Source organism: Taurulus bubalis (genome assembly GCF_910589615.1).
Source record: "Taurulus bubalis genome assembly, chromosome: 6".
In the NCBI taxonomy this organism is placed as follows: Eukaryota; Metazoa; Chordata; class Actinopteri; order Perciformes; family Cottidae; genus Taurulus; species Taurulus bubalis.
Genome location: NC_136594.1, coordinates 10,829,590 through 10,849,275, shown reverse-complemented (window position 1 = coordinate 10,849,275; position 19,686 = coordinate 10,829,590). Strand labels below are relative to the sequence as shown.

Genomic DNA, 19,686 nt, shown 5'->3' with positions numbered 1-19,686 from the left:
CATATATATACATATATATATATATATATATATGTATATATATATAATTGACCTCATTTGATTCATTTGGCCATATACCTCACCTGAGTAGCCCAGACTTTCATATATTTGTATATATATATATATATATATATATATATATATGTATATATATGTGTATCGATATATATATATATATATGTGTGTATGTATATATACATGTATATGTATGTATACATATATATGTATACATATATATGTATATATATACATATATATGTATACATATATATATGTATATGTATGTATATATATATATATATATATATATCCCTCTAAATTAAAGCTGCTCACAGCTGTGACTGAGCCAAAGGATCGCCGGCTCTCGCGGACTCCAACATCCGCCTAGCAGGCGAACGTTCTCGGACGGACGAGCCGGCGATCCTTCGGCTTACCCCGAGTGCTGGAAGCGAGGGCCCAGTCACAGCTGCGACCAGCTTTAATTTTATTTGTATTTATAATCCTTTATTATTCCCACAGTGGGGAAATTATTCTCTGCATTTTACCCATACTTAGTCAATAATTCAATTATTTTTTATTTTTTATTTTTAGAATTTGCCTCAGAGGGCTTTACAATTGGTACACATACGACATCCCTGTCCCAGGACCTCACATTGGATCAGGAAAAACAGAAACAGTCATTATCCATGGAAACTTGAGAGGCGAGAAAGCACAAAGACTGTGGGGAAGAAGTAGAATGTAGTAATGTGCATTGAAGAGACATGAATTGAAGAGACATGAATTCTTCCAGAAGGAGAGAGAGAAAAGAGAGGAACTCGGTGCATCCTAAGATGTCCCCCAGCAGTCTAAGACTGTAGCAGAACTTCTGAAAATTGGAGGGAAAATCTCTCTGCCGTTAAATGACGGGGGCTTTTTCGGAGGGTATCACTCCCTCTGAAAAAAGCTTCCCTAATCACAGGCGTAAGTGCTATCAAAGTGGAACATCTTAAGTCTACTCTTAAATGAGGCGTCTGAAAAGTGGAAGCTGTTTAATTAATTAAGAAGCAGTGGGGTGCTGTGAAACGCCCGGGGAGCTTCTGGGGGAATCACTCCCTCTGAGGGAATCACTCCCTCTGAGGACACTCAAGGACACAGCGTGTGCATGTGTGTGTTTAGTTTAGCCATGGATGAAGGCTGATCTGCTTCAAGGTAGGACGCTGATCAGGGTCTTCCATCAAACACGCTTGCAAAAAGTCCTGGCATTCTTCGGACAGCATGTCACAGATTGTCAGCGTCTCGTCCATGAAATTGGTGGTCTTAAAAATTACAAAATCATGGAGCGTTTCAAACAACACGACACCCATCTGCCACACCGTGGTGGGTCCGGCTTTGTATTTGCCACGGCCCTTCCACTCTGGAGGACAGTGTGAACTGGTACCACAGAAATGGCGGTACGAGCCCCCTTTCTTCACGAAGCGGCTCAGTCCAAAATCAATAAGACGAACCCGCGGGACCTCCAAGTCGGTCTCGATCAAGATATTTTCCAACTTAATATCCCGGTGAAAAATGCGGTGATCCTGGAGTTTAATGGCTGCATCCACCAGCTGTTTAAGTATGATCTTGGCCTCGTCCTCCGGTAAGAAGCCTCCATTGCCTTGGATGTAGCTAAGTAGGTCTTCGGAAGGGACTGGTCTCTCGTGTACCAGGATCAGCTCCTGGCCCAGATCGTACCAGTCCAGTAGTAACACAGGTGCTCCCGCTGATCCGCTTGTTTCCTCCTGCAGCCTCAACATGATGGCCACCTCTATGGAGAGCTGCCTCCCAGCATCGTCCACGTGTTTGAGGACCTTGTCCTCTGGTATGCGCTTGATGGCAACAGGCAGATTATCTTCTCTGCGATAGCCAGCAAACACACGCCCGCATCCTCCTTTGCCCAGCTGATCTTGTTGCTCGTATTTGGCCTCAAATTCAGCTCTTAGGACATCTATGGACACTTCCTGTCGTGTCTTCTGTTTGGTGTCCTTCACGGCCAGCCTTCTTTTCTTGACTCTGTTTTGTTTCCCATCGGTGCTGGCCTTCCTCTTACCGACTGCCACTTTCTCCACAGATCTATTGCAGCTTTCCTTGTCTGTTGAAGAAAGTCTTCTACGTTGAGCCTCCGGTGCTCCTTCTATGGCTTTCCTCTTTACCACTCTTGATCTCAGGGTGTAGACCGGTTCACTTTCAAGGAGCTCTGTACTTTCGATGAGGGCCCTTCTGTCACGACGCACCATCCTGCCCCGAATCATGACACACTCTTCAGAAGCTGACCTTGTTTGCTCATGACCTCTGCTGAAGGCTGAAGAACCTCTAGTCTTTGTCTGCTTTGCAGAGTCTTTTTTCATTTCTAATGTTTAAAAGAGTTCTTCACACGATAACTTCAGAGCAAGAAGTATGTTGGTCCAAGGTATATTGATATGAGGGACTTTCCCCTCAACATCAAAGCCCCATGGAATGTGATGTCATTAGTTCATGTCTGAAAATTCCGGAACACTTCACTGTGATGTCACAAAGTAGTGTAGTGTGTTGAACGAATTGTTTGTATTTGTACAGATGGAGGTTATCTACTGAAATGATTCACACAATGCATAAAACACACTGTACAATTTGTAGTACAAATTACCATTTAGACATCAGGATTTTAATTGCTAGAAGTGGATAAGCATAGAAATAAGAGAGTTGATCTTTACAGTTCAAAGCAGAGTAATCGGTCAATCTTTGTTTTCCTGTGTGTTTATTGGGTTGTCCTGAGACTAACAGCGAATCCAATCTCATTCTCAGGTGGTAGAGGGGTGGGATTTAAACAGATTAACCTCATCAGCAGGTGTTCTACAGCTCATATGACCTTGATATGAATACCAGCCCCTATTGTCCTTGATTTCTAAAGAATCAGCAACTCTTTGCCTTTAAACAAATAAAAAAAAAAAAAAATAAAAAAAAATATATATATATTTATTATTTATTTTCTGCATAAATATGATCAAAGTCTGTTTAAAAAATGCCTCCTCGATCGCTCCCCGGGTTTTTTTAATTGTATTTTCGGTGCCTTCCCAACATGCCACAGAGTAATACTGCACCTCTTTAGAAAGATTAAGATCTAAAGCATCCAACTAATGCCTTTCCAGTCCAACAATCCAGTTTTTTCGGTTCAGAAATAGAAAAATTAGCAATTTTGACCTGAATCTTGCTCACACCATGACCGTTGTGTACTTTAAATGGCCGTCTCCGTCAGCGCGTGTCATCTGATGCGCTTTCAGATGAGTCTGAGGGCCAATGAGATCGCAGGACCTCGAAACACGGAAGCCAAAATGGGAAAAAAAAAAGTCCTGTTGCTTTTTCGCAGCTCGCGACGTCAATACTTTACAAACAGTAATGTCTTACTCCTGGAAGATTGGTAGTAGATTGGAATTACGGAATTATAAAATATATAACAATCTTTTTTTTTAAATGTAGTCCATCGTTTCTCTTCTTACAAGAGTTTACAGTACTTTAGCCGTTTAAATGTATTAGATCGGACCTGTGGATGATGATCTAGAAGCATTTGAGTTTTTTAAAACTCACTTCCTCATTTCTAAAAAAGCAGTAAAAAAAAAACTCCGAGCCGATGAGAGGTATTGTGTCATGTGTTAGAGAGGCAGAAGCTAATTAGCACAGTTGAGTGAACCCTGAATATTGTATGAGAGCAATAATGTTCATAACTTAGTGGCTGACGACCAGTTATCCAATGGTTTGAATTTATGTGATCTACAAGAGGAAATTATAAGTGTTTTATTGTTTTCTATACTTTAACTAACTGTAATATTGTAAAACAATGTTGTGTTGCTAATCACGATTAGCATTAGCATGATATGGTTAGCTTTTCTTTCATACCGTTAGCTCTGCACGTGAAACCATTTTTTGAGACAAGCTATTGCTAACATGTCATGAATTAGCATATGGACTTGCTGCTTAGCTGATTTATCTGATTCAGGAGACAGACGTTTATGACTTAGAGAGAGAAGATCAAGAAAACTCCTTAGGACCACTATGGAGAACTGTTTACATGTGCTGTTGGGACAGGGGTTTTGTTATTTTGAGTGTGTGTGTGTTAGTGTGGGTTTACCATAAATTGATGTTCACATGTTAAAGATGCTTTTCAGTTATGATATTAGAGCCTAAGTAGAGGTAACCAATGCAAATGTGCAAAAGACTTGAAGTTCCAAAGAGAGAAAAAAGGCACACATGCAGGGCTCTCAAGTTTTTAAGACAGGTAAGAATGACATCTCTCTCTCTCTTTCTCCCCCCCCCCCCCCCCCCCCCGGACGGGGGGGGGGCCGGGGGGGGGGGGGGGGGATTACATTTCACCCAGATACAACAGATACGTTTTTCTGATTGGCTATTCGTGTAGCCCATTTCTTTTTATTGATTGGCAGGGGATTCGGGATTCGGGGGAGACGTGCTTGATTCCTCCATGGTGAGGGCAGCGCGACCAGGTCATGTTTGTGCGCTGCGGTTTGTGCACATTAAGTAGCCTAGAGTTTTTTTTCAGCGTGAGAAATACGATGTGTGGCGGGAGGGCGTGACTTAAGACCAAAATGCGTGACAGTCACGCTCAATGTGTGTCACTTGAGAGCCCTACACATGTCCCTTCAATGGTAATACACATCCAAAATTGTTTTACCCTCTATCACTAACGTCGGGTATATTTTACCCGAACACGTGCCTGTTGATAAAACCAGGGATTAGAGTAGGAAGACACGCCAACTTTCGATAGCGTCAGTGAGCAGGATGAAGCTACACAAGGTCCCACGCAACTCAGACAAAAGCAACACAATGAAAATCACGCAACCAAAAACGGACGGGTTAATATCACCCGACAGTAGTGTTCTAGGATTAAAAAGGGCTAAAATACAATTACAACAAGAGGCACAGACCTTTTAGATTACTACCTAAATTATACTGCAACCAGATTACTTGCAAGGTCAAGCAGGGTGAGATGCGCCGCGGGGCGGGGAGGACAGCAGGTCCAAGTGTTATACAGTGTCCACAGGAAAAGTCTGCAGCTGCTGCTGCTTCTTCTTCTTCAGTTTAATGGCGGATGGCAACCAACTTGACTAGGTGCATACCGCCACCTAGTGTACCGGAGTGTGAGAACCCACCATGCATTTAACCGGCTTCTCTACCAGAGAGAAACAGAGGTGAAATGTGATTGGACAAGAGCGTCAAGCTGGCCAGAAGCTGAGGAACAGACAAGGCAGGAGCTGGTCAATGAGAAAATAAGCTATTAGGGAAAAGTAATTATAATACATGTAGTGTATTTGTGATTTTTTTTTTTTTTATAAAATATCACTTAGAGACTTAGACTTAGCCTTGACGGCCCACTACTGGTGTGAACACAGCATAACACCTAAGGAAAATATGCAAGAGAAGGAAACAGGGATGCAATTAAGAGACTTCCCTCTCTCCTCGCATGGTTTCCTTGCGTCTCTCTGTGCATACCTGGTGGAAGGGACTAAGACGTAAGGAAAATACGCAAGTGAGGGGAAAGGAATGGAAATAAGAGACTTGGGATGCACCTCAAGGTCAACTCACGCTCCCTTGGGGCACATGGCGTCAAGCTGCTCCCTGCTGGCTGCTTCGTGCAAAACAGACCAACAAGGGGGGAGGGAGTGGAAGGAAGGGCTGAGAGGAAGCGGAGTCTGACACGGGGCGTGCATGTTGTCGGGAGGAAGTAGCATGCAGCTCAGGCGGGGCTGTTCCTCCCTCTGTCCCGTCGCTAGCGTCTCCTCTGTTTACATTTACAGCGACAACGACCCGTTTCCAGCCGGGACACCGGGACTGCGGGTATCTCTGACTGGCATGCCCCAACAGCAGCTCTGCTAACGCGGTTAACGGCGGACGATGGCTTCGGTGCGGATGGTCGGCAAAGTTACGGCGAGACTTTTAGGAAGTGTTCAGCCTCTTCGCTGCGGTCCCAAACCCGCCCGACCGCTGACGTTTCTTCAGCAGGTAAAACCAGCCGGAACGTAACGTCAATTGCTTTGGTTCGTCGTAGGTCTGCTAACATTACAACACCGTGCACCTATTGTATGGACTGCTTTCCTGCTTTTTCTTCTTCTCTTTCAACACAACGCATTGTACTTTGGTATAACGTTACTGTATCGGTTTGAATAGCACACGTCAGTTATTTGAGGGCACAGTTCAAAGACGGATTTTTTTTTACTCCTTATTTTCTGTAACATCAGTCTAAAATATGATGTAAACCCAACTAAAACACATGTTGGTTATTATAACTTGTGCTTGAATGTGATCCATTTTCACAGTAGCTCTAATGGAGGTATTCAAACTGTGGAGAACGGCAACTATCTCACTATCTGCCTCTGTCTGTTATCATCAGTTTTTAAAAATGTTAAATAACCAATACATTATTCATATATATTACCTACCTCTACTGGGGTTTAGGAACATGACCGTGAAAGACAATCAAAGTGGGCCTGACTGACCATTACAATACCTCCTCTCTCGACCAGTGCTCATTCAATTACTCCAAGGAGCTGTTACTGGAGAAAGAAACCATGATTAGGCTGCTATATATATATATATATATATATATATATATATATATATATATATATATATATATATATACTTCTAAACTTTAATTAGAGACTGGGCTTGCCCTTCACAATCCCAAGAGACACCACTAGCATTGCTGCACTCTGCAGCTGGCACTATGTTCAGCACCACGATCCATATCTTCTTAGCATATCCTAGAGTTGTGCATTAGGCTTGGCTGTATTTATCTTTCAACCCTGATCATCATGTCCAAGCCATTGCCAAAGATGCAGTGTAAATGTCAGCCTGCATGAATCATTAAATGCACAGTTGAGCGACTATAGAGCTGCAGAAAATAATACCCCACAATTCATCAGGAGCATCACCAAGAGGTTTCTGTGGTGTGGTCCCACTTACTCATGTTATTAATGAACTGTTAAATTGGCCAGTTAAATCTTAAATCTATTACCCATTCTGTCATCCATTGCACATTTTTTGCAGAGGTCAGCTAAGTCGTGAGCGAGCTGGTCCTGAGCAGACACCTATCTGTGCCAGTGCTGGAGGAACACTGCATACTGTATGGCTAAATGCCAAGATAGTCTCCATACTGAGGGAATATCAATCTACAGTTTGAGGGATTGCAGAAAATAACATAGTTTATGTCAGATGGGCAAGCTGCCACGAATCACTCCTGATTGCATGTATGACTAAGATGAGGTCTATTTTTAGACTGCATCATATATAACATGGCAGCTGCAGTTTTCTCATTCTCCCTTTTCAAATGACATACTGGAAGGAAAGTCTTGCACCAGCAAATCCAATTTGGACCTCGAAGGGCAAAGATCCACAGAGCGCTGGCGTTATATTAAAAAAAAACAGTACTCATCAGTATGCTCAGCATCGTATTTTAGCAACATCTGGTGAAAGAAAAACCTTTCAGTTTAAGAGGAGTGGCTGTATAACAGCTTGTTTCTGAATAGGCTGGTACAACACTTATTGTGAGAGAGTCATCGACAAGACAAATTGTATAAATACGACTGCACACAAAACCAGTTTTGGGAATCCATAAAGCAAGATGGCAGTTTTATGGGAGATTATCTAGGAGGCAGTATTAGTCCGTGAAATTGAAGGGATCACTGTCACCAGACGTGTTAAATAAGCAACTGAAAATGGATCTCCTTGAACTCTGACTTCACAGGTGTTTGCTAATTCAGTTGAGCACTGAGGATGTGCTTCAGGCTGCTCACACGACTGCTTTTTGTGATACCGTAGTCGGGGAAAGTGTCCTTTACGTCTGATTTTATTTAAATGGTTGTAAAATGAGACATCATCCCCTGAGAGCATGCAGGAGATAAAGCCTCAAACAACACCTGTTGTCATTCTTATAGTGCCCTCAGCAAAGGATGTACCTCTTGGAAAATCTTATCAAGGCAGACACTTTCTCTTTTATGAGAGAAGCTTTCGGGAGCTTTTACTGGCCTTTTCTCCCAGTGGTTTTGATTATGTTTCTCTTTGCTACACTCACCATGCTATTCAGGTATAACATGATGGAGCTTGTCTGCTGCTAAGCAGAACAGGAGTGCTGCAGGACTTGTGAGAGACCTGCAACGCATTCAAATAAGTGGCAGGGAGTTTGTTCTGCAGCCAGTCATTGTTCACTGCTTTTATACAGTAACGCATACAAGGACCAGTATGACATTTTGGGAAACACACGTTTGCATTTTTTGGAGTCAGAAAAGAGGATGAACAGTTGTATCTCTGTGCATCCAGTAATCAAAGGTCCAGGTGGTTAAATAGGATGAGGGATGGGGAAACAACTAGTGAACAATGACTGCACATGTGATGTTAAAATCTTCTATTTTCATATGACTCCTGGATGTGTGGATTACTACCAGTAGCAGGTTGAACATACCCCGAACATATTTCCCAAAATGTAATTCTTTTAAGCATAGAGTGACAACACTGCAACATTGTGTTATGGTCGTTCTTTCGAGGATTATTGTTAGTTTTTTTTTTTACTCCATTTACACCTGGTATTAACATGTGCTCTGGGTCAAGAAAGCATACCCTATAACTGTAACATCCCCAGTTTGATTCTAACCGGGGGCTTTTGTTGCTTGTCGTACTGCTTTCTCTCCCTTATTTCCTGTCTGCTTCTCTTCTGTCCAGTAAAAGTGAAACATGGATATAAAAAAGATCTGTAAGGGAAAATACATATTAATGTAGTAGGCTTATTGTGTGCAGAACCATTTGGAATGCTATCAGATACAACACATCTGGAGGTGGTCTGGCTCCCAGTGTAATCAGATCAATACATTTTTAATAGGCCATTTTAAAGGCCATCTTCACATTCCCATTAGTGGAATAAATCAAATCTGACTTTTGAGTTTTACTCCGTGTTCATGTTTTCTTTTTTTTGGTTCTCTGTCATTTGTCATCTACGCAGATGACAAATGTGTGTTTGAAGATTTTGGATGTGCACGGAGAGGCGAACCCTGCTGCACAAAGCACCCACAGGCCGTGCCTGATGGTGGGACGTCACTCATGTGGCGGCTGCAAGCATAAATCAAGCTCCACTCTGCCACTTCCTGCTCTCTGAAGCAGGGCTGGCAAAAATCTAGAGACAAAGCCTGCTCCTCTGCGGATGAAAAATAAGTCGGGAAAATGCGGCATTGCTTCCTTTGACCTGGCACAAGAACCCTTATTTATAGTCAACTTAAAAATGACAGTAAGAAACTAATATGCAGCACTCATAATAATAGTTGCATGTGTTTCCTGTGTGTGTATTTTGTTTAGCGCAGGCTTCAAAGCTTAGACTTGCAATCTGTTTGAGCCAAGTCAATTATTATTCCTTGTAGGAATGCGCATCATCTCGGTGCTTAAAATAAAACGTAAATGTCAATTACCGTTTTGGTCAGTCTTGTTATTAGCCCATGCGAGACATATGTGAGATTAATAAAGTATAATTTAATCCATCAAATTAAACCAAATCAGTTACAACGCCATGGCCACACATGATATTTACACACCGACTGAAGCCTTTAGCAAAAGAATCATGAAAACTACAGGTGTGATCATGATTAAAAAAAAATCTCATATCAGACCTGTTACCGTTCTTTGTATTGTATGATGATGTACAGTTTTAAGTGTGTTCATTGGACAAAGAACACACATTAATACATTTCCAGTCCCTTTGCAGACTTTTCTTTTTGAGTTCAAGGTTGTTTTTAATCCAACAAACTAGTAATCCATGGTGTGCACTTCTTGTCCTTGCATGACCCTGTGGTGATGCATTACTCAGCCATGTGGGGAAATATGATTCACCAAATTCTTGTGTTAGCTTTGAAGGGAAGTTGTTTTTTGCTGCTTTGGAGGAGTTATTTTTGCACCCTTTTTAAATGTGACCTTAGTGTCTACCACATGGATTATAAATCAGTGTCCCCGTCTTGCTTCAGCTCCTTGTTAAGGTAGGCTGCTTTTGGGTATTTGGGCTGAGTAATGATTAATTGTAAGAGTAGTCACGCATAGCTGCATCGAGCTCCACAGCGCCAAAGAAAGGTCTGGCTTCACACATTATCATTCTGTTATCGGGCTTGTTTGTATGTCTTTAAACCAAGCCCTTTTCTAAGCACAGGATGCAGTGACAGTACCCCGGCTAAGGAGATAGCGGAGGGGGAGGAGAGTGCTGCGCAGCTTAATGCAGGGAGCCAGACTATACTGTAAGAGCCAAAGCCTTTCTCGTATAAATATGGTGTAAATAAATACAAGTCCCAACTCATTCTGGCTTCAGTGGAGGCACATGGAAAGATCTTACAGACAATTAAGCTCATCTCACGGTAGAATAACTATTTGAAACACTGTAAGAAACTTGCCAGACTTGCTTGACTAAAAGCCATCTTTACATTCCGAGCACGGGTTGAATAAATTTCAATCTGGCATTTGATTTGGAGTTTTACTGCATACACGGTTTCTGTCTTTTTTTTAAATGTATTTGTAATCCCTCAATTGATATATATTAGGGCTGCAACAACGAATCGATAAAATTGATTATCAAAAGTGTTGGCAATGAATTTCATTATCGATTCGTTGTGTCGCGCGATTATTACGCCAGTTAATAAGTCGCGGAGAGAGAAAAAAGAGCAGAGCAGAGCAACTGGCCTGCCAGCGTGTCTGAGATTGGAGTGAGACACTGAGAAAAGTTGTGATCTTCGCAAAAATAGAACATCTTTGATGTGACGTGTCTTGGCCAATCAGCGTTAAGATGTCTACGGCGTCTTCATTTCCCTCAAACTTGTTTTTATGTTCCGTTACAGTTCAGTCTTGCTTGTAAAAAAACATAACGTGATGAAACATGCCGTAACCCGCCGGTCTGGTTCAGTTCACGCTGTCACTCGTTAACGTTTAATCGGCACACCGGAGGATCTGGATGCAGGTTTTTATTTTTTTACTCAAAGTAGAATGAAGCGAATCACGTAGTTGGGCTTAGCCAACAATGTGACGTCGTGGTCGTAAGAGACCCAGAATGAAATAGTTTAAGGAAGAGGACGCTCTATATGCAGACGTGAGAGGAGCAGTACAGTTTCCCTCTGTCCCAGTGTTTCATACATATTGATAAAGCAGGGTATGCTAAATGCAGCCTCTGCTCCAAGGAGATGAATTACAGTAAAAAGGGCTCACATTTGGCAGATGTAAAGCATACATGTGTATGTTTTTAGTGTTAGTCCATTTTTATTTTATTTTTTTAAATTAACAGCTCAGGAATGTTCAAGGAGTTCTGTTTTTGAATAAAGGGTTGGAAATGAATGCTTTTTTTTCTTCTTTTTTTTTTATCCGATTCTTCGATTAATCGAAAAAATAATCAACCGATTAATCGATTATTAAAATAATCGTTCGTTGCAGCCCTAATATGTAAAATATATATTTTACATATTTTTACAGTACGTGTTATCGTTTGACATTGTATTTGTCATGTTGCACAAACGCTCTCTCCAGTACTTCCGGCCGTCGTACTGCAGTCCTCTTCATGCGTTTCCTCTTTGTCCCCCTTCCCTGTCTGCATCACTGGATAGCAGAAGACAAATGCTTCCATGCTAATCATTTTCATGCTACAGTGCTGCTGTTCTCATGGCATCTGGGAGTAATTTATCTTGTTGGTAGCCTTCTCCCCCAGCCTTTTAGGCCGTTTATCACCCTCACAGATTTCTCTTTCCACCTGCAGCAAGTCATGCTTGCAAAATATCATGTGTGCGTGTGTGTGTGACAGAGCTTTAATAAGATTGGGAGGAGATGTATTCAGGAGGTCTTGATGCCATTTGTGACAGGATTCATAATGGAGTGACCTGCTGGGGGGAGTGCAGGGAAAATGAGGCTGCTTGTCACCGTGATAACTCTGATAATCATTGCTTGAGCAGAAGCCCCGGCCTGCTTCACTGCAGAGGAGGAAGGTGACAGTTTGTCTTCTCATGACTCCTCTCTCCCTGTCGGCGGGGCATCAATAAGAATCGTGCAGCTTAAGGGGTAAATATACCTTGAGCTGATTGTATTCAGAAAGAACGTTTGGAGGAAATTGTTTTCAGATGAGGAGCATGTGTGCCAGGTTTGTTCCCTGCAGCAGCAAATTGACTCCCGAAATGTGTGAAGGACAAAAGGACAAACAGCGATTGCCCTGCATTCTGAATATTAATTAGCTGGGTAATTGGGAAGTTTGTTTTGATAAGTGAACAAATGTTGAATTGTGGTGAGGCTGGTCGTCACGTGGAGTCGCATCACTGAATCCTTTCTGCGGGCCGTATTTGTGTCTTGCGACATGGCATGGGTGTGATCGCCTGTTACTTGTGTTTGTACAGGCGTGTTCAGGCAGTGCAGTCTTTAACCTGTGGTCTGTTACAGCCCTTTGTCATGTGTTTAATAATATATGGGTGTGTCTGCCTCTTTGCATGGGTGTAACCTCAGTGAAACCATAGAGGTTGGCCATTTAAAATGTAGTCTCCAATAATTAGCAGCCCTCCAACACACTAGCTGACGCTTCTTGCATTTGAGTGCCGATAATCACACATGCTACATGTCCCAACAGGTAGATAAACTAATCCGCATACCAAAATAAAGAATCGCAGCGAAGAGTGCACGACCTCAATGTATCTTTACATTTACATGAACGTAAGTTGTGAAATAGTGTCAATATTATTGTCACATAATCTTGGCCACGCCTGCTTTAACACTGCCACCATACGATGGTTTCAGCGGATGACACCGTCTCGACCGACGTCAGGAGAAGCAGAGATTTTTATTTGTTTTGCGCTTTGGTTTATTACCAAATACCTGCAAAATGAATTGTATTCAGCTTAGCTACTCATTGTGTTGAATGCTAATTAGCGAGAGTTAGCATGCCAACCCTGCTAAAATGATTAATTTTGCATTTACATTATCTACTAAACATCAATATGTTATTAAAAAAAAAAAAAATATATATATATATATATATATAAAACATAAAAAGATATTCTCTATGTTGTCTGCATGTGGGTTCTGGGCATTAGCATTCAAATTGTCCCCACAAGGAACATAAAAGCGTTATTGCACTTGCTCCTTATGTCTCCGTCATTAGCTGTAATGAGGCTAAGGGGCACAGTCACTGCTTCTCAATAGTCTGGAAGGTGTATTTATAGCACAGATGACTCCCAGAGTTAACTTTAGTTTTTCTATCAATTTGTTCTTTAATGTCATTGTAGGGCTAAAATCATTTGTAATGCAGCGTGCTACACAAGGTAACAACACAGGGCCAGCAGCACGGCTTTGGAAACGGACCACTATTCATCACATGTCTCTCAAGTGGCATTATCTGCCAGAGTCGCCAGGTTCTGTTGATTTAGAAGGGTATGGGTGTGTATGCACATAGCATACAAACTGCCTGGACTCAGCCATTGAATTGACTCTCTCAATGATCTCACACACACACACACACACAGACACAGAGACAGTAAAGAGACAAACAGTCAAGCCTTGCCCTTTATGCTTAGCTCCAGATCCACTGTTTACACATCAGCAATGTGAGCACAATTGGTGCTCAAAATAAACTACCTTGACGTGAAAGTGTTTGCAAACAAGAGTGACGAGGAAGAGGCATTATTATCTGGTGCACCCACTGTATGTGTTGGCAGCCAGCGCCTGTGTCACTCAGTTTAATGAGGCACTGTAGCTGCAGCAGTACAAGGGAGGCTTATAAGGTGCTGTCCCAGGCTCTTTAACAAAATGTGCATTGCTGTCTGAGGTTAAGAGTCATAGAATAACTGGACTTTTTGTCAACTAGCAGAGATTCATCAATACCATTTATTTTGTGGCAGCTATCCATTTAATTTCTCTGCTTGTATTAATTAAGGGCCAGTGGTTCCCAACTTGTGTGGCTTGTGACCCCCTCTAACAAAACAGCTTCTACTTGCAATCCCAGTGTGGACGTGAGCGGTTTAACCAAAGAGCAACATTTGCTTCTCGGATTGTTACATGAGAAAGATTTCTTAGGACTTAAGTATGCTAAAGCCGTGTCCGTTCGACCGACTGCTTGACCTCCGATAGGTTTCTCCTGAACCTCTCACCCAGTCTCGGCTCCTCAGCTATACACCCACCAAGGGAGAAGTCGGTGGCCGTATGCTTCGTTCTTGTTAACTGTTCCAATTTGTGATGCCAGTAGGCTTGTTTCACTGGTACGTAATAATTTATACATGTATCTCCTAAAAATAAGTTTTCCCATGGTCCATTGGGAGCTGGTGTGCTGATGTGTAGGTGGTAAAGCTCTGTGATGGCTGTACAATAACATCTGGAGATCTCACACAAGCTGAACAGCTTAAATTGCGTCCCATTGGGATCATTTTGTTTAGTTCTTTTTGAACAGAATATTTATAAAATAATGTTGCACGCTAACAAACACTTCAAATGAGTATATCCAGATCACAAAAACAGTTTCAAGCCTCCATTGCGCTCTGGTTCACCTCCTGGCTTCTGCCACTAAAGTCCAGCATGAGTTGTTCCCACACACAAAAGCCTCTGGTCATGAACACAATTACTCATTTCTGAATGGAGAAAGTTGTTTTCCTATTAAAGTCCCATTTCCTAACCAGTGGAGTGTGAGGGTCTTCTGCACATCTGGCGTCCACTCACTCACTGTGCCTCAAGGCCCGGCTGCTTTCTCAGTCCATGAGAATGGACGGCTCCCTTGCTCCTCTTTAATGTGATATTGATCGAACAAATTCCCCGCTGGAGGACAAAGGGGTGGATGAGAGTGGCTGCCGCAGCCATAGCTGTCAGCTGGACTCTCAACTCTGGCTCTCGGCTAAATAGGAAAGGCTGTAGAGGAATCTGTTGAGGTTCAGACGGCCAAGTGTTTCAACAACAGGAAGCCGGTGTTCAAAGCTCTTAGTAGGAAAGTGAAAGATAAAATATGTATCACTATGATCCAGAATTGGAACATAACATTGCTATTAATCCCGCTATCGCAATCACATTTGTACAAATCTGTTTGTTTGATCTTAATAGTATGAAGATTTTCAGCTAGATCTCTACTGTGAAGTTCTTTGTGTTTGTGGCTTCGTTCTAAAATAGTTGCTTTGCTGCACGTCCCAGAGCCGTTAAATATTGAGTGGAATAATGTGTGTTTGCATGTAAACCACCCCAGGAATGTCAAGTATAGTACAGAGTGGTTCTCCTGCTGACTAGAATAATGAGCGGTACCCGATTGAGGCTCTCTGTATTATCAGGAGCAGTTCGAGAATACAAAAGTACTTTTTCTATTGCGAAACAAACAAAGCGTTAAAGGCGGCGTCCTTTAATGAAGAGTGCATCAGCACAAAGGAGCTGGTTTAATCAGCAGAATCTGTACTATAGACTCGTCGGATAGATTGCACACCATTTAGAAAGGGAGTGCCAAGAGTTTCAAAGGGGATCTTTTTTCAGATCCTTCATGTCAGGACACTCTGGATCTGTTTACTCTTTAATGTCAGTTTACCCTGGTAGCTTGTTCAGATTTTTCTCTGTGCTCAAACGTTCGAGAACAGAGAACAACCTGAACTAGCTACTAATGCTCTTTTTGTTCCTTCTTTCTCTGTTTGTGTTTTGTCTCCATTTATTTATTTCGTCATTTTCTTTTTCAGGTTCAAAAGCGGCCGTCTCTACTTGGAAATTGTCACGCTTTTTTCTGCAGCACACTCGCACCCTCCAGTGGTAATATACAGTTACTACATTCACATGAGAATAAATTGCTGTCGCGCCAAGTTTGACTTGATAATCTGTAGTGCGCAAGACATGTAGTATACAATTATTTCCTCCTCATTGTGTTGCAGACGTGTCTTTGAAGTACAAATATGGCCGTTTGGTTCTGGAGGTTCCCTTGCCCTCCAGGAAGGAGAAGTGTCTGTTCTTCCTCAGACCCATGCTGATGAGCGTAGGGGACCTGATCGCAGATCTGCACAGAGAGGACCCCGGAACCACAACTTCGATTTTCTCCAAGGGTAGGACTCGACATGTGTCATCTTAAGGTTTTCGTCGATCAGGTTTAACCATTTTTGCTGCAACGTGGTTTGACAGGTTCTCTGTCGAGAGTGAAAGTGGTTTGACACCATGTTAGAGTTTGCACAAACCATGAACACATTTTCACCACTGAATAAATGTTAATGTTAGCGTTGTTTTTGTTTTTGTCATCTGAGGGTGTTTCATTTATAGGATTTTTAGAGACCTTTTTCGAGATAAAAGTAGCCAGTATTTTACAAAAAAAAATATTTGTTCACCTATTGTATCCACTATACAGGGATGTACAACCAACTGTAAATGGCAGTTACAAGGAAGCACAGTATTTTAGCTCTCATCATTGGCCCATAATGCAACACCACTGCAGTGCATTTTAAATAAGGGTGACTTGAGTGACTCACATTCTTCTGACTGGAAAAACCAGCACTACCTGAATTAGGCACTTTGTACAGAAGCTGCTGAAAAGTGTCATATATTATATTATGCAACATTGGCAGCCTCCATATTTTCCCCATTTGTCCTATTCCTTGAAGACCTAATGGTTTAGCAGTGATGAGTAACTTTGTGTGGGCTGCAAATGATTGACTGACTCTTTTTATGAGGTTCATGTCGCGCAGTGGATCCCAGCCTGTTTTCCTTGAAGCCAACTAAATAGCATCGCACTTTTCAGTGAGGATGAAAATGTACAATATACTTTTTAATAAATTATCAAGGGGATTATTATGATTTGAGTTATGATGGGTGATCTGTTGAGCTTTTAATCGTGTTGTTGTCTCTTTTTCCTGTGTTTTATTATTGAGCTCATATTGGCAGCCTGTTCAAACACTTTTTTCACTAAGCAATGAGAATATAAAGTTTATAGAATTGCAATAAAAGTACTGAGCAATTGTCCTCTTCTGACAGATGGAGAGCCTGTATCAAACACCACGCTGATAGAGGCCCTGTTGGACAAGGACTTCCAGCTCGTCATCAATGATGCAGTTTATAATGTCAGCGCTCCTGAAAATGGTACAACATATTTCTCTCCGGTCATAAATGGACTTCATGTTGTCTTCTTCGCAATTAGAATTTAACCCTGCTGATAAATAGCAGTGGTTATCCCTCAGGCGTGACTCATCTCTCTTTCTCTTTCTCGTTCACCTTGTTGTGCCTTCTTCCTCAGTGCGCACCAGTGAGCATGCCATGGAGTTGAAGGACATGAAGCATGTTGTGCATCTGCTGCACACGGCGCTCCACCTGCCTGAACACCACCTGCTGAAAGAGAGGCAGCTGCTGGAGAGACTGGACAACCTCAAACAGGAGCTGTCACCTCTGGAGAAGGTAAAAGATGCGTCTCAACATCTGTATGCCATTGAACTGCTCGTTCTCCCCCGTTACAGCCCTTTGACAACATATCGCACTGTCCTGTTAGGGTAGTTGGCTCATAACCCATCCTTTCTTGTATTATTGCCTGACCATGACAGATGAAGGCACAGCTGTCCAACACAGCAGGTTTCCACAGCTCCAGGGTTGTCTGGACCGGCATGGCCTTGTTATCTGTGCAGGGTGGCGCTCTGACCTGGCTCACATGGTGGGTCTATTCCTGGGACGTCATGGAGCCTGTCACTTACTTCATCACCTACGCCACAAGCATTGGAGTCTTTAGCTATTATGTCCTTACCAAACAGGTAAGTTTCAAAGGGTCAAAAAGAGAAAAACTTCTTGTTTTGTTCTTTTCCAGAGAGTTAGATAAGATTGATACGACTTTTATGTCCATCCATTAGGAAACTACAGCCAGCAGCAGTTAGCTTAGCATAGAGACTGAAAACAACGAGCCTGGTTCTCTCTGAAGATATGCAGACCAGCACCAGAAAATGTGGGGTTGAATACTGGATTATTTATTGGCTGGCCAAAGTGACTTCATGTCTCTGCTGCTTGCGGCCTCATAGTGAAGACGCGTCCCCACTGCGCCAGGCCCCGAAGTAGTTCGGCACAAGCCTCCAAGAAGATCCCCGGGATAATTTGTTTTACATAATGGGGGCCTACAAGTTGTAAAATGCACTAATGGCTGAATCCAAAGTTATTTTCCTCCCTTCATTCATGCAAATGACACCAAGCAGCTGGGAAGCAGAGTTAAAGGAAACACTATTGCACTTGCTCTATGGGCCCATGGACGTGAAGGTTCTGGGTAATTTTCTACCTGGAAGTCGAACATTTTTGTCTTCATGTGCTACTTAGAAACTTTGATAGGTATGAGCAGGGCCCCGCCCCTAACGCTGTCTCCAGTTTTATTTATACATCTATGGTTAGGCACCTAACCGCAAACCGTAACACCACAAACGGTTGATATCTACGGACAGAACCAGGCTAACGGTTTCCAGTCTTTACACTGAGCGAAATGCCTAACTGTTATATATTCATATTTAACAGACAGATATGACAGTGATGTCAATATTTTCACTAACTCTATTCCTTTAACGTATTTATTCAAACTTGAAGCTCTGTTGTACAAAATCATGCTTATGTGTGATGTGTTTTTCATCGCTACATTAATAACAATCCCACTTTTTTCTTTCCCTCAGGATTATTTATACCCAGACGTTAAAGACAGACAGTTCCTGCGTTACTTTTATAAGGCGGCCGACAAGAACAAATTCAACGTTAAGAAATACAATGAACTGAAGGATGAGATGGCTGAGGTTGGTCGACTGTTCACTCTTTCCAATCCAGCAGATGCAGACACTTTAGAGTCACAATCTACAGGATGAAGATGTTAATTGGACATGTTTTAAAATATGAAAAATGTTAGAGCAGAAATTAGATAATTATGTTTAAGCTCATGTTCTTTAAAGAAAAATAGCAAGTATTTGGCCATGCTAGCAGCTCTTTGAGGCTAGTGCTTTGAGCTAAATGCTAACATCTGCATGCTAGCTTGCTCACATGACAATACTAACATGCAGATGTTTAGCTATTCTAATTTTACTGATGTTAGTCGCCATAGTTTAGCATCGTAGCATGGTAACATTTGCTAATTAGCACTCAACCCAAAGTACAGCTGAGACTGGTGGGAAACATCAGGATGTTCTAATGAAATTCAAATTGTACTGTCACGCTTGCATTGTTTCCAGAAGCTATAAAAAGAATAAGCTGCTGCCAGCTGAATTAGTCATTAGTGACATGTGGGCTCTGTTTTCTGTGTCAGGTGGAGGAGGACCTGAGACGTCTGAGATATCCGACTGAATTTCAGCTTCCCCTTGAACAGATCCAGCCAAAGCCATGAACAAAGCCATGCCATGAATGATGGTCACTTCACGTAAACACTCCAGAGTAAAAATTAATTTTTTGCTTTATTTTGATAATGATGCCTTTCTACCGGAAATCCATATCATTCTGTGTTTTGTTTACAGTCTTGATAATGATGCCAATAATGTCTTTAAGAAAAGTAAAAACACTGAGGACTAATGAAATAAAGTCTCCCAAAACCTTTCTGCCTGATCTGTCTTGTTGTGGTCGTACTCGCTGCTAGAAGACAAATAATAACTATGTTCCTTTAGTGGATGGAGATTTTAGGGCACAGGAGAAATAAAGATATCACATGAATACACTTTTTGCCATAAAAATAGAAGTTTCATAAAATGCTTT

The 19,686-nt window shown here is 42.0% G+C and overlaps 2 protein-coding genes across 2 annotated transcripts; one reads left to right on the top strand and one right to left on the bottom strand.

Moving 5' to 3' along the window:
• Positions 1-1,151: 1,151 nt before the first annotated feature.
• Positions 1,152-2,252, bottom strand: LOC306738158 (serine/threonine-protein kinase pim-2-like; the record flags this gene model as incomplete). The annotated part of the gene is made up of 1 exon (XM_079219987.1): positions 1,152-2,252. One exon carries the CDS (start codon positions 2,250-2,252, stop codon positions 1,152-1,154), a length of 1,101 nt encoding a protein of 366 aa, XP_079076113.1.
• A 3,554-nt stretch (positions 2,253-5,806) lies between these two features.
• On the top strand, positions 5,807-19,534 carry LOC306738179 (calcium uniporter regulatory subunit MCUb, mitochondrial-like). The gene is made up of 8 exons (XM_079220005.1): positions 5,807-6,006; positions 15,693-15,762; positions 15,882-16,049; positions 16,969-17,073; positions 17,228-17,385; positions 17,529-17,732; positions 18,627-18,743; positions 19,247-19,534. The coding sequence occupies exons 1-8, from the start codon at positions 5,899-5,901 to the stop codon at positions 19,322-19,324; spliced, it is 1,008 nt and encodes a 335-aa protein (XP_079076131.1). The 5' UTR covers positions 5,807-5,898; the 3' UTR covers positions 19,325-19,534.
• Positions 19,535-19,686: the final 152 nt, after the last annotated feature.

Bases quoted from the DNA above. Each gene is read 5' to 3' on its own strand.
- LOC306738179 (XM_079220005.1), top strand. From the start codon at position 5,899: ATGGCTTCGGTGCGGATGGTCGGCAAAGTTACGGCGAGACTTTTAGGA. The intron at 17,386-17,528 runs GTAAAAGATGCG...TGACCATGACAG, and splicing joins AGCTGTCACCTCTGGAGAAG to ATGAAGGCACAGCTGTCCAA. The intron at 17,733-18,626 runs GTAAGTTTCAAA...TCTTTCCCTCAG, and splicing joins ATTATGTCCTTACCAAACAG to GATTATTTATACCCAGACGT.